Genomic DNA, 14,551 nt, shown 5'->3' with positions numbered 1-14,551 from the left:
ACACAATACAGTGGTACCTTGAGTTACAAATGCCTTAGGTTACAAACTCCGCTAACCTGGAAGAGTTACCTCGAGTTGAGAACTTTGCCCCAGGATGAGAACGGAAATAGTGTAGTGGCGGCGCTGCGGCAGCAAGAGGCCCCATTAGCGAAAGCACACCTCTAGTTAAGAACAGTTTCAGGTTAAGAACGGACCTCCAGAATGAATTAAGTTCATAACTAGTGGTACCACTGTAAAACAATAGAGTTGTGACTTCAGAAATATCTGGTCACTACTCCGCCATGTACCTCTTAGGTGATCTCCTTACATGTTGTGAAGTTTGGGCATTAGTTTCGTGAAAGTAAATAGCTGTTGATCACATGAAACACAAAAATTATCAGGAAAGTGGAAGGAAGTGCTGCCTAACTCCTAGACACCTAAGCACTCTTAGAGCAACAGTGTGGCAAGCAGGGCTCCAACCACTGGATCTGCCTGCTGTTTGTAGTAAGCTCTTTAAAATGTCTCTGTTTGGCACTTAGGCCTACTCTCGTGTCCCAGCATGCTTTATGTTTTTCTCATTGATATTAGACATCAACACAGCTACAGGCAATTTTTGTTTCCCAGACCGGTAAAGCTGGATTGAACAATGTGGCTAAACTTGCGCCAGGAGGCTCCTACCAGGATGTGGTGTGATGCAGTGCACTGAGCTGTCCAGTTGTGTGACTGGTGACTACTGCATTCCAGTCTGGCCTCCTTATATAGTATTTATGCTGAAGTACACAAGAGCCAATGTAGAGCAGTGACTTCAGTTATGGGGCTGAATGTGAGCAACCCGGGCTTAGATCCCTACCTGCAAGGTCATGAAGCCCACTAAGTGGCCTTAGGCAAATGACCATTCTGAAAAACAACTTAACTTTACTTAGTTTTCAGTAAAACAATACAGTCTTTGGGGGGGGGCGGGGAGAACAATCAACTCAGGTATTAATGTTGAAAGATGAGAGTACTTAGAAAACAGAAACCTGCTGATGGTTGAGGAAGAGAGACTAACATGACCATCCCTCTGGAAACTGGTATGGAACTGAGAGATTGTAAGTAAGTGTTACAAGCACCAGTTGCAAAGTGTGATTCCAAAGAGCGGGGCAGTCCAGTGTTGCACACCCTACCGAAGGCAGTGGAAACAGTACTGTACTTCTGAAGAGAAGTATGGCTGAGAGTTTCATCTCCTTGCAGCTTTGGTTCTCCACTCAAGCCAAGACAGGGACCATCAGGCTGGTTCCCCTTCCTCAGCCACGTACGACTCCTCCCTCCAAAACTGCACACGGCCCTCTGCAGCAGTGAGCAAGCAAGACTCAGTTGGGTGGAAGGACAGAGACTGAACTGCAGTTTTGCTCACAGGCAAGCTCAGGGCAAGGGACCCCTGTGAAGAGGAGAGAGAAGAATAATGAAGATAAGGGTAGAGATAACATGCTCCTAACACTTGGGCAGCTAGACATGGGCTGGAGTTCAGAACGGCATCTGCTTTTCAAGCACCACCTCTTGTGCTGAATAATCAATATGAGAAAGAGACAGTCCAAGTTCAAGAGAGGAAAGAAGAAATGCCTTGCAGTGGAAAACATGCAAACTGTACCGGATCCTCAGTGGTCATGAGGAAACAAATGTTATTTACACCAGAGATTTAAAATCTTGCATTTAGCTTCAGTTGCATCAAAAGCGCTTCCTCCCATAAACTTCAGATAAGTGATAATGGTCTACGTAACACTTTAACTCAGAGATTTTCAATCTTTTTGAGTCCATGGCTCCCTTGACCAACTACATTCTTTCTCTGGCACCTTTATAGGGCTCAGGAGCCCAGTTATGTCACCCCTTGCCTGCCAAGCTGGCAGCTTTTAACCCTTTTTCAAACACCCTTCCTTGTGGAGTGGTCCCTCAGCCTCCTTTCCAATCCCCTCTCCTTGGGAGTCCTCTGGGCAGCCGCAGCTGCTTCCCCTGGTCTCTGAGCTGCCCCCTTGATCCTCCCTGACCAGCCCCAGAGGCATCATTCACCTAGGGAGCTTGTAGCCAGGGCCACTGCAATAAATAACTCTGAAAGCCTTTGGGAGGCAGAGATGCAAGAGGGCACCAGAGGAGGGAGGGAAGGAAAGAGGGACAGAGGCCAGTGTTGCCTGTGGCACCCATGACCATCATTCAAAGCACCCCAGGGTGCCACGGCACACTGGCTGAAAACCACTGCTTTAACTGTTCGTTTAACACATAGATTGGAAAATGCTATGCATTAATTCCTCTGCCTATGTTCTTAGTGGTCATATTCAGGCAACTAGGTCAGACAAAAAACAGCTACGATTACTGTCAGCAGTTAAGGCACTGAGCTAAAATCTCTGCTGACCACCAACAATTTGGAGAGAAGGCTTCATGCTTTGTTCTCCAAGGTTAAATGTTGCCTTATCCAACCAAATGGAATTCAAGCCCTCCAAACTGCACCCCCCCACACACAGTATCTGTGGCTCAACTCCCATGAAGCACTGGTAAGTTACATGACCGCCCAAGAAGGAACCTCTCCATTTTCGCAGGTCATTCTGCTCACCTCCACCAGGTCCCAGAAGTACACCTTCCCATCCTCAGAGCAGCTCCCGACATGAGTGTCCCTCTCACTCATGCAGCAGTCCATCTTATAGGTTACATTCTTGTGGCCTGTATATCTAGAGGTGTCATGGGGGGGGTGAGATGAGAAAGAGGAGAATATTTCTGCTTTTCTCAGTCAGGCTTTCCCCCCATAAGTCCACCTATGGTTGTTACTAGTCCCTGACAAGGTAGATGGAGGATAATGAAAGCCCAGCATCACCAGAGTTCAAGGCAGACTGACTGTGGCTCTGATTCAATGTATAAAGATTGTATTGCACAAATTTCTCTAGTCCACTAGGTTATTTTACATGGAAGCACTCATACACTTAAACACTGGATTGGCTGCACCCAAATGCTGAAGAACAGCCACTCTTTTGAGCTGCTATTGTCTGTCGACAACAGGGTGGGGTAGGGCAAGCTTTAATGACAGGACTAAATAACTGCATTGCTTACTCTCCTAGTAGTTCACCCGTATCCTTGTCCAGCAAACGCAGAGTAGAATCCAAGCTAGCAGCCAGGGTACATTGCCCATCTTTGCTGAAACACACGCAGGTGATGGGACCTATAATGAAAATATGGCAGTGTTGGGTTTGATTGCATCAAGAAACAAAAAAGTGCAAGATTCTGGGCAATCCCCATCAGAACTTGTTCTTAGGAGTTTCTTCAGGGCTACAAATTAGGAAGGAAGGAATAGTAGCTTGCAGAGATCAAGTCTACCCACTGCCTAGAATGAGTCAGTGTCGGACATGATACAAGATGTGGCAGAGTCCCTTCGGTCTGGACCTGAGGGACATCAGCTAAAGAGAAGAGGCAGGGGAATACAGGTGAGGGAGGCAAAGGAAATGCAACAGGAACCATCACCCTGAAAATTGTCTCTCATCATACCAAATTGTCAACGAGTCTGTAAGCAACACTCACTTCCAATGTAATCTGAGTAGAGCTCCCCAGCACGGAGGTCATAGCGACGGACACGCCCATCCACAGAACTGAAAAATAAAAAAGGGGGCAGTGGAAATTAGCTGGCAGCAGGAGGGTGGCACTCAGCAAGCACATTGGCGGACGACCCTGAGGTCTCAAAGGGTGCCCTTTCAACATTCCTGGTTTTCAAACCATGGAACTCAAGTTGTGGGACAGGATTCCCTATATGCTTGTATTCTTTTGAAACTAACTTTCTCCCTTTTGGAGCAAACACTGAAAGTATTTCTTCGTTTCTGATGAAAGTTTAGAAATGAAAGGATACTACAGAGTATGGATCTACACAGCTGTGTGACTTTAGGATTGGGCTTTTTATTAGTCCAAAAAGAATCTGATCAATTGGTCAGACAAGTATTGTCAAATGCTGGTAATGCAAAACACCAGCTTTATAAGAACAGCATAGAATATAATGTTAAAAAGTTTTATATTTATAATAATTATAAGTAACAAAACAATGTCAGTGGCCATACACTGTATTTTGGAATGTGATTGCAGCCATAGGGCTTCCTCAGTCTGCTTCCTTCAATCCATTGCAGATGAGTAGAGGGGTAAAACACACCTGGATGGGTCGGGAAGCCCTTAACAGATCCCAAGGTCCAGCATGGACTTCGCATGGCAGGGAATTTGCCCTCTCCAGCTCTAACTTCACTCCACCTTTCCTTACCCTGTAAGGATTTCATGGTCTGACACCTTCAGACTGGAAATGCCATCCTTGGCCTCATCCAGGATTTGGATGGGATCTGGTCTGCGTGACCGGCAATCCCAGCAGCGGACACTGGAGTCAATGGCACCTGCAAGAGAGCAAAGATGTATATTGAGTACAGCCTAAAATGAGTTCTCTGGGATTAACAGTGAAGCAGAGTGAGAAGAAAAGTATTCCTTACCTGAAAGGATCACAGTTGCCTCTTCATTGAACTGGACACAGTTTACTTTCTGCCAGATGAGGATAGAGAGAAGAGAATGAAATAAGCAATGACTATTGTCCGACTGGTTTAACAGATTCAAGCATAGAAGGATTACATTCTCTGTTCCCATTCCTGCCAAATTTCTACACAAAGTACCTCAACTCTTTGAACTCCTTGAACTTCTACAGAGCTCTCTCTTCGTTACTATTTCCACCCCACAAGCCAAACATCCAATGTAGTCTTGTAGCCAGAATGCAATATTTTGACACTTCTCATAAACTTCCTCCTACTGTAGTATCTAATGTGTCAATAATATTTTCTACTGCACAGCTTTTTAGATGCCAAATAGACAAAACTGCAGACATTATCCAGTCACTGTGAGGCAGGATACATTTCTACCGTCATCCCCCAGTGGAAGCTCAGAAGAATTCACCTTCTTATGTGCATAAAGCTGGATATTTGAATCATGTGCAGAAAAGGGCAAGCAAAATGATCAGGTGGGTGAAGAAACTCACCTATGCAGAAAGATTGCAGTATTTGTGCTTTTTAGTTTAGGAAAAAAAGGTGAGTAAGTAGGATGCACACACATGATAGCAGTATATTATATAAAATTATACAGGGTATAGAAAAAGTGGACACAGACCTTTTCTCCCTGTCATATAGCATTATAACCTGGGGTGATCCAATGAAAGTGGTGGAAGATTCAGGACAGTCAAAAGGAAGGATTTCTTAACACAGCACATAGTTAAACTATGGAATTCACTGCCACAAGATGTGGTAATGACAACCAACATAAATGACTTAGAAAGGGAATTGAACAAAGTAATGGAGGATAAAGCTATCAATGGCTACTAGTCATGACAGCTATACATTACAGTCTTCCAAAATCAGAGGCAGCACGATTTTGAGTACCGGCCACAGAGAAACAAAAGCTCTCAAACCCAGCTTGTGAGATTTGAGATTGGTCACTGTGGTGAAAAGGATGCTAAACTAGAGTGGTCTGATCCAGTGAAGTTACTCTGTTCCATTTTCTTGGAAGGGACAAAGGACAGAAGAGGTCTTACCCCTGCATGGCCACGGAACTTGCGAATCACTTGACCTGTGGCAACATCCCACAACACTATTGTCTTGTCTGCACCACATGAACAAAGCTGGCTGTTATCAAATGATCTGCAGAGTGGATAGAGACAGATAATGATAGGGAAAGCATCCTGATTGCTTCCTGTATGTGCAGCTCCCTGAATTACTGTATTCTTACTGTATTAAGAATGTCAGATTTAATTTTTCAAAAGCTAAGTTTCAAACCTTAGGGCATTAAACATGGGTTCAAATGTATGGAGCAGGGACTGAATAGGATATCCTATTATCACTGGCTGGGTAGTGAGACAGTATTACTATGCTATTCACAGGTTTTCTCCCAACAGCTAGCAAGTTCAAGTTTTGCAAATTAAGACAATTCTTTTAAATTGGTTTAATATACAACTGATAGCTTCATGGAGAAATTGATTTTTCTTTCTTTCTGGAATGTAAAAATTTTATTCATCCATATCTTTTTCTTTTGATTATGAATTTTATAAATTATTTGTTTTCCAGCTGTATTGTATAACATTAAAAGTTAAGTTTATGCAACACAGGCAGGTCAGAGGATTTAATTTGTTTACCAAGCAATTCTTAAAACTCTACTTTGCCCTGCTCACAACTCCAGTAGAAAAGTAGACGAGGCATAGACCACAAAAGTTCTGACCAGTGACCCACCTGCTTTCCAGCCAGTTTTTTTTATTGATTGATTGATTTTATATACAGTGGTACCTTGGTTTACAACCATAATCCGTTCCAGAAACAGGTTGTAACCCAAGGCGCGCTTTCGCCAATGGGGCCTCCCCAAAAAAATTTGTTCGTAATCCAAAAGAAATGGGTTGTAATCCAAAAAAAGGTTGCAAACCGGGACACACACTTCTGGGTTTGACGTGTTTGTAATCCAAAACATATGCAAACCAAGACATATGCATACCAAGGTACCACTGTACTACCCTATACCTGGAGGTCTCAGGGTGGTTCACAGAACAAAGTCAAAATATAAAACCACAATATATATAATCAAAATAAAAACAACAACACAATAACCCTCCCCCCAAAAAGAGCCACATTTTAAAAGGGCATACCATCTCAAAATTTCTGGTGGTATTTCACCACAAAATCTTTTTTTCCAAAAGAGTGGCTCCCTCTCCCCAGTTCTTACCCTGCTGCATCCAGAACCTCATAGCCATGGCCGCTGTAAGTCTTAAGGAGAGTGCCTTTGAGGGGGTTCCAGAGCTTAAGTGATTTGTCACTGCCACAGGTGAGACAATAATTTCCATCCACTGCAGGGGGGATGGGAGAGGAAAAACTTATTGAACAGTATCCAATGCAACACTCTTCAGCAGTGTTCCTGACAGATTTGCCTTTCCTATTTTCTGCATGTGCTACACAGGTTCCACTATTCCTGCTGCAGGCACAAATTTTCTCCCTGAGCAAGAAACCTATAAACACCTCCCCCCAATCATTATTTTCTTTAGCTCGTGAATCACTAAGGATTATATTCAACATAGCACTAAGCTGAATGTTCCATCAGTGCAAGGATTTCCTCTTGAGCAATGGAATATTCTCTCTCTCCCTTCTTCCCCGCCCCCCTAAATCTGTTCTGGGTTTCTCCCCAACCCTCCAGAGCGGATTTGGGGATGGCACAGGGCATACAGTGTAGAAGAAGGGGAAATCCCACTGTGCTAGTGTTAATCCTTGCACTAGCACAAACCCTTAGTTGAACACTGCCCTAATAATTTATACATTGCGTTGCTATTCAGCTCCAACTTTTGGGTTTCCCCCCTTTGCACTTTTCTATGTATATATACCAGGTAACTGAGGATTGCACTTCATGCATCTGATGAATGTTGTTTTCAACGACTTATGCCATAATAAAATTTGTTGTTCTTTAAGGCAAAAGAGAAGCTGTGACCCTCCAACTGTTACTGAATTCCAACTCCCACCAGCCCCAGCCAACAATCAGGGATGATGGGAGTTGTAGTCCAGGAACATCCAGAAGGTCACAGCATCCCCACACCTGCATTAACTAAGGCATCACAAGACTCCTTGCTGGTTTAACTGCAACAGGCTACCACAACTTCACCTCTAAAAATTGTAAATCACACACTAGACTCTGCTTTGTTTCTCTGGTTCTAAAAATTCAACACCATGTTATAAGATCAAGGATACACTCACCATTGAACCTCACTGCCCTGACAGCTCCCTGTTTACATTCCAGTGTGCCCAGAAGTTTCTTTGGCAACTCAGGCTTCTTCAGTTTTGGCTCTGGAAAGGCCATGATGAAGACAAGCAGGCGTGCTATATGGGGATTCTTCTATACTGGATGCAACAGCTGTAACCTGACAGCAAATTCTCAAGTTCTACGAAAACCCCAAAGTGGATTGATGTGATGTGTTAGGATTGCCCTGCGTCTGGGATTTTTCTTCCATTTGGAATACCACCCTGTTACAAAACGACACAGGCATAAAGAGAAATCAGGTCCCAGCTGCAACAGCTACTCAAGCTACCAGTTTCTTCACAATGGTAAAGACCATTTTTTTTCTCCAGAAAGAAAATTGGCAAAGGCAAATCACCTATGTCATGTAGCCTTGCTTATCTTATTTTACAAGTTTCTATCAACCCTCTAGAAATCCTTCTCTTTCCAAACCAGTTAAAAGTTATCTTTACATAGCAAACCCTGTAGCACACCTACAGTTCTTTAAACTTGCAGAAAACCACCAAAGAACTCTTTCTACTACTCCCTGATGCTCTTCTCAATCTAATTCTTATCCTATGGTAGCCATTTTTGAGGAATTCTGTATTATCCTTTACAGTACCTTGCCTATATAGCTTGATTTACTTATTTTCTTAAATTTATATCCCGCCTTTCTTCTACATGTGGTTCCGGGGCGGTCACTGAACAGACCCAAACCTGCTTCGTTTCAGCCATGTCCCTTCAGACCACCAGGAATCAAACATGCGCAGACTTCCCATTCGGAAGGATACTCAACATGACTGAAAAACGACTTAGCACCTCTTATAGCTTCCCCCAAACGTTTAACTGCCAATTGAAAACCGGATTTTATTATGGGAAGGAGGAAGATTGAATAAGGGACACAGCGCAACCCTCCAATTCGCTCCCCTCGGTGCACAGCTACCTCATCTTTAGTTCCGCCCATTCGCAGCGTGGATTTCCCCAACCTGGCAGGAAACCCCCCCCCCCGAAGGTTCTTTATTCCTTCCCTCAGTTGAGCAACCCATAGCATCTCCCCACGGAAGATTAATCCGCTAAACCGTCTCCAAGTACTGGGGCCTCAGGAATGAGGACCGGAACGAGAAGACTTGAACTCCGGGGTGTTGCACTCTTAGTTGTCCCCCTTGCGCCACTGAAAGGAAGCGGAAGTTGGTGTGGCGGCGGCGACCGGGGGGGGGGCTCTGCTCGGAGTTAGCCAGAGGCGGTGCACGATGGCCGGTAACAACGTAATGGACCCGCGGCGGCCAAATCGCGTTCTCAGGTCAGCGGCGGGGGGCCGTGGGCGGGTGAGCTGCCCGGGCAAAGCCACGGAGAGGGCGCGAGCGGGGCGACCTTTGGCACGGAAAGATTGAGCCGAGGGAGTGGCGTGTGATGCGGAAGGGGGCGCTGAGACGTCACCCCTCGCTGTAGCGCGGGTCGGGCATGGGGTTGCCATGGAAACGCAAGGCGGAGGGCGAGAGAGAGAGAGAGAGAGAGAGGCGGCCTTTCCTAATAGCCACCAGACTGGGCAATAGGGGAAACTTTTCATGGGGGAAACTGCAGCAGAGGGAGATTCAGGGACAGAGATGGCTAGTGGTGGTTGACTGGTGAGGATCAAAATGTGCCCCCAACTGCAAGTCCTTGTTCAAAGAGAATAGTGTGGCCACCAGTCCACACTTACGGGGGATATATGTGTGTGCGTGTGCAGTGCCGGATTTACGTATAAGCTAACAAGCTATAGCTTAGGGCCCCACTCTCTTGGGGACCCCAAAAAAATTTAAAGGGGGGGAAACTGGATGTACATTTCCAAAATATACTTCTTCTTAATTGTATTTCAGTTCAATAATTACTTTGATAAAATACATATTTCGTTATGTGTAAATGGCTTTAGATACCCATAGATTATCATATAGCATATATTCAACACAAAAAAGAGCAACAATTTGTTGTTGACAAAGAAAGTGGTGAGCTGTTGCTGTAGCGTTCAGGGTGACCTTGCTCATAGGCACTTACACTTGGCACATCTTGCTCTGTATATTGACCTGGAGACATTTGGGGCAGGATTTAACAGCGTTGTTGCGTGTACAGAACAAAGTCCACATATGCAGTAGGACTTCCTAACCATATACCGTATTTTTTGCACCATAACACTCACTTTTTTCCTCCTAAAAAGTAAGGGGAAATGTCTGTGCGTGTTATGGAGGGAATGCCTACGGGTGGCATGCCTACGGATTTTCCTCCTCTAAAAACTACGTGCGTGTTATGGTCGGGTGCGTGTTATAGAGCGAAAAATACGGTACTCGCTCCACCCCCTAAATATGCACTGGATGATTGGGTGGTCCCCCAGACAGCGTTAGGGGGGGCAGGGGGGAGTATTGTTGCATGAGCAGACCTCATGTTGTACATTCATATGGCCTACTTAGCACTACATTGAATTGCACCCTAAGTATGCAAAGAATGTTGTGCTGTCACTTAGCTAGAAACCTTTCCCAACACATATCCATCACTTTTTTAAAACGGACACATGAACATGCCAGAAACACAGGGCAGTTACACCTTTTTTATAAAACAAAGTTTTTAAAAGTTTACAGAATAGTATTAGTTGCTTGTGTTGCTGGTCACTAATGATTTCATGGGTATATAGAAAGCACTCATTCTTGCAACATGCAGAAGAAGTGCAGTATATAATTTCCACAACAAATTCATGTAATGAGTGCTAGGAAAATCCAGAAAGATGTGACTGAGTAACCTTTAGGAGAGATGTTTTTCTTGAACTGTGAGAGACTGGCACCATTTCTTTTTCCACAGCACTAGAGCAAGTTCAGAGAAGGTTTGGCCTCCAGATGTTACTTAAATATGACTCCCTTTATTCCTGGCCATTGGCCATGCTTGCTGGAGCTGATAGGAGTTGTACTTCAGCAACATGTGGAGGACTAAAGGTTCCCCACACCTAAACAACTCTATGTTGGCTTGAAGCTACACAAAGCCTTATTAGCAGCAGAGAAACTCCCATTGATGTCTTACGCCTTATTTTGATATGGTGGTGGATAAAGCTAATGTTTTATTTTCAAGCATAATTTAAAATATTTTCTTTCCACCATAATTGGGATTTTTACTTTATAGATACAAACCTCCATCCACAGAGAATAACCCTACCCTGGAAGACCCCACACCAGACTACATGAATCTACTGGGAATGATTTTTAGTATGTGTGGCTTGATGCTGAAGGTGAGTTTTGCAGTGCTTGGCCTTTTGACTTCAGGACATGCAGAACACTAGCTGAGCAAATTAAGCACAAGATTCTACCAGCTGCTTGTTATCTTGTAATTATTACACTGCTGTTGGATTGTATAATTTTGAAAATCATATAAACTCTGGAAGGTAATCTGTCATCAACAACCCCAGGTTAGTTTAATGTGCCTAACAGACCTGGATTGAGAATCTTATTCTAGTAGTAAATGACACAGCTTCTTTTCCTTCTTTCTGTCGGATTAACTGCATAATATTCCTGTGCTTAAACCTTCCCTATTTCCCTGCTATTTTAGTCTCTCCAAGGAATGCTACCCAACTGCTAAACAATTCTTCGCAATAGTCAGATAAGAGAATAGTGCACAGATGATGAACATTTATTGGGCCCCAAAGGCTGATGAATCAGCTGAATGTTGAGAGTAAATAATGATTTCATGATGTTTCAATTCATGTTAGCTATAGAGTCTAATTTGCAATTACTTATAAAGATCTCTGAGTCAGAGTGCTTCACTTTTCTTCTAGATAAGAGAGGTAATAACACCTGTCAACTGTAGAATAAGAGTCTGAAATGATATCAAGTCATTGAACAATGGCATTAGTTAATAATTGTAATAATTGTAACAATTACAATGTGATTCAACCATAAACTCCAAATTAAAGCATCCATTTAAGTATATGGTATGTCAAATCTATGCTAATATTAACAGATGCTTATAGTTCATCCAGAAAAGGATAAAATCTTATGACAATGTATATACATATTATATTAATTTAAAGAGCATTTTATTTTTCATTAAGACTTTTACGAATGATAGCATTTAATGAAAAAAATACAGAAAGACTTACTCTGTAACAATATATTGAGATCTGTATGGTAATATCTGTGTCTTTGAACCTTAAAAATGGCCAGTAAATGACTTAAATTTCCATTTGATTGTGTTTACTAACAAAACGTTGAACTAAAGCAGGGGTAGGCCGGCTGTGGCCCTGTCGCCTTCTCAATCCAGCCCACGGACGGTCCAGGAATCAGCATGATTTTACATGAGTAGAATGTGTGCTTTTATTTAAAATGCATCTCTGAGTTATTTGTGGGACATAGGAATTCGTTCGTTTTTGTGTTGTTTTTTTCAAAATATAGTCCAGCCCACCACATGGTCTGAGGGACGGTGGAACGGCCCACGGCTGAAAAAGGTTGCTGACCCCCGAACTAAAGGGACTTTCCGACTCTTTTATTCTTGATCTTTCTTGTATGTTGCACAGTTCCGATTCACAACTAACATTGGTTTTTTCTGACACAAAATTACAAAAGCTGGCTCTTTTGTAGTTAGTTTTGAGTTTATATTATATAGGTGAACACTCTAGATATTTGAAATGCCCATGGGCAATGTGCTATCATTTGAGAGGTCTGAATGCATTAATATGACTTTAATTTCATAGTTCCCTGGAAAACAAATATATTTTATTATTAGCGTGTCCATTTACTTTGAATGAGCTTCATGTCTTTAAAACTGAAGACAATTCCTCAAGGGGAAGGGTCGTAAGCTCAGTAACAGAACTTCTACTTTTCTCCCAAGTTCCATCCCTGAGGTAGGGACTGAAGTGTCCCCTACCTGAAACCCTGGAGAGTCATTGTCAATCATTGTAGACAATACTGAGCTAGACGGAGCAATAGTCTGACTCACCTGGAAGTTTCCTGTGAATTGAGTAAAGAAACAAGGCAGAGTGCTTATCATGGTTTTACACTTTTACTAAGGAATAAATAGTATTGCTTAATCCTTGAGACTTCATTAAAGCTTTCACTACATTACTCTGTGCTGTTTGCAGCTAAAGTGGTGTGCCTGGATTGCTGTCTACTGTTCATTCATCAGCTTTGCCAATTCTCGGAGTTCAGAAGATACCAAACAGATGATGAGCAGCTTCATGTGAGTCAGGTTCTTTTACTTCTTTCAGCCTTTCATTGAGTCCTGTGTTAATTTCTTACTGCTGCCAAGTTTACTTTGAGACAAGAGGCACACAGCTGCTTTCCCTTTGCCACAAACAGTATGCAGTTGCACATGGAAAGTTAAGGGTACAGCACTTGTGTGGAAACTTCAACCAGCATCTCTTGCCCAGAAACTATTGCTCTGAAAGATTATAAAGCTCAAGGCAAGCCCCACCCTGAGGATCCCTTCATTGGAATGAAAATGAGTGGCCTGGCACCTTGAATACCCACAATGGAGCTCTTGGATGTAACTAATCCAATCTCCCCCACGCCCAAATCCAGTCTGGGCTAATTTCTCTAGTTATATTTAACCTACCACACTTTTGCTGCTTGTCTCAGCAGATTAATCATTGGTAACAATACTTCTTCCTTTTCCTCCTAATCTAGTCAACCTCATTTTGGGGTAGCCTTAATCATTCAGACCTTGTAAGCCACATCAGCCCCAACTAGCATGGCTAGTGGTCAGGGATGTTTATAAAGTTGTAGTCCTCCAGATATTGATAGACTACAGGCTCCACATCCCTGATCCCAAGGATCCTAATGTACATGCCAGCTTACTTTAATATGGCTATGGTGCTAATTTTCTGAGACAGCTCTATCTGTGGCTAGCTGTTTGTTCTTTGGGAATTGGGTTAGCGGCTGCAGCAGTAAGAGGTTCCCCTTGTACCAGACTCATTCCCCAATCCTCCATTGTGTCTGAGGGATGCACACACAGGACACACAATCAGGTTCAAACTCAAGTCAAATACACAGTTCCCAAGCAAGCTTAGTAACACATCCCATATAAACTGAACACACTGAGATTCTTTGGTCACATTTGTAATTAATTTTGTTGACATTACTATTTGCATTGCTATTATTAGTGTAATATTAACGTTCCTGCCCTGATTATAACTCCTGTCTTCTTTCCAGGTTGTCTATCTCGGCTGTAGTGATGTCCTATCTGCAAAACCCACAACCCATGTCTCCTCCTTGGTGAAAAGTTATTGCCTCTCTTCAGAGCTCCTCTTGCAAAGCAGAGGTGCACGCCCTCAACAGAGAGGACTATTTTCTCAGGCAATGCAGATCCATTTGCACATGTCTTGAGAGTACTCATTTTGCTGCATTAATAAAGTGATGGTTATTAGAGATGCTTTGGCTACATTGCCAACTTGGCTTAGTGTGTTAATACGTAATGCATTTCACTTGAGCTGTAGTTTAGTTCTTAGCCAACCAATCATCTACAGTGTGCTCTGACTGTACTTCCTGTACTGTTCGGGTTTTCTGCCCAGTTAAAAAAGGAAATACTCCTATTCAGAATAACAACGTCCTCAACTTTTACAAACCAATTAAAAGAAGCATCTGCTTTTAGAATCAAGTACTGAAGCCAATTAGCGTACCACAGAAATCATCTCTTGGGAAACTCATTTCTGTACATACAGTGGTGCCTCGCAAGACGAAATTAATCCGTTCCGTGAAGCTCTTCGTATAGCGGCTTTTTCGTCTTGCGAAGCAAGCCCATTGACAGCTTAGCGGATTAGCGCTATTAGCGGTTTAGCGGCTTTTAGCGT

General features: G+C 43.1%; 2 protein-coding genes across 8 annotated transcripts; one reads left to right on the top strand and one right to left on the bottom strand.

Moving 5' to 3' along the window:
• Positions 1 to 874: 874 nt before the first annotated feature.
• On the bottom strand, positions 875 to 8,944 carry WDR83 (WD repeat domain 83). Of its 7 annotated transcripts, none has more exons than XM_053376421.1 (10): positions 8,845 to 8,944; positions 7,734 to 8,000; positions 6,718 to 6,838; positions 5,543 to 5,648; positions 4,458 to 4,506; positions 4,238 to 4,364; positions 3,517 to 3,584; positions 3,052 to 3,160; positions 2,561 to 2,675; positions 875 to 1,396 (listed from the first exon to the last, which is right to left on the bottom strand). In XM_053376421.1, the coding sequence occupies exons 2-10, from the start codon at positions 7,834 to 7,836 to the stop codon at positions 1,244 to 1,246; spliced, it is 951 nt and encodes a 316-aa protein (XP_053232396.1). In that variant the 5' UTR covers positions 7,837 to 8,000; positions 8,845 to 8,944; the 3' UTR covers positions 875 to 1,243. The 7 variants fall into 7 exon arrangements, with proteins under 7 accessions (XP_053232396.1, XP_053232397.1, XP_053232394.1 ...); XM_053376422.1 differs by lacking the exon at positions 8,845 to 8,944 and adding an exon at positions 8,696 to 8,782; XM_053376419.1 differs by lacking the exon at positions 8,845 to 8,944 and adding an exon at positions 8,572 to 8,676.
• Positions 8,945 to 8,947: 3 nt separating this feature from the next.
• WDR83OS (WD repeat domain 83 opposite strand) lies at positions 8,948 to 14,133 on the top strand. The gene is made up of 4 exons (XM_053376423.1): positions 8,948 to 9,052; positions 10,894 to 10,999; positions 12,845 to 12,942; positions 13,914 to 14,133. Exons 1-4 carry the CDS (start codon positions 9,003 to 9,005, stop codon positions 13,978 to 13,980), a joined length of 321 nt encoding a protein of 106 aa, XP_053232398.1. The 5' UTR covers positions 8,948 to 9,002; the 3' UTR covers positions 13,981 to 14,133.
• The last annotated feature ends 418 nt before the right edge of the window (positions 14,134 to 14,551 follow it).

The sequence above is a fragment of the Podarcis raffonei genome, chromosome 2 (genome assembly GCF_027172205.1).
Source record: "Podarcis raffonei isolate rPodRaf1 chromosome 2, rPodRaf1.pri, whole genome shotgun sequence".
NCBI lineage: Eukaryota > Metazoa > Chordata > Lepidosauria > Squamata > Lacertidae > Podarcis > Podarcis raffonei.
This window is presented reverse-complemented; position numbering and strand designations above follow the sequence as displayed.

Excerpts from the sequence above, each read along its gene's own strand:
- WDR83 (XM_053376421.1), bottom strand. The coding sequence starts at position 7,836 with ATGGCCTTTCCAGAGCCAAAACTGAAGAAGCCTGAGTTGCCAAAGAAA. Across the intron at positions 2,676-3,051 it reads ACGGGTGAACTACTAGGAGA|ATATACAGGCCACAAGAATG; the intron begins GTAAGCAATGCA and ends TGACACCTCTAG. Across the intron at positions 1,397-2,560 it reads ACTTCTGGGACCTGGTGGAG|GGGTCCCTTGCCCTGAGCTT; the intron begins GTGAGCAGAATG and ends TCCTCTTCACAG.
- WDR83OS (XM_053376423.1), top strand. The coding sequence starts at position 9,003 with ATGGCCGGTAACAACGTAATGGACCCGCGGCGGCCAAATCGCGTTCTC. Across the intron at positions 11,000-12,844 it reads TGTGTGGCTTGATGCTGAAG|CTAAAGTGGTGTGCCTGGAT; the intron begins GTGAGTTTTGCA and ends TGCTGTTTGCAG. Across the intron at positions 12,943-13,913 it reads CAGATGATGAGCAGCTTCAT|GTTGTCTATCTCGGCTGTAG; the intron begins GTGAGTCAGGTT and ends TCTTCTTTCCAG.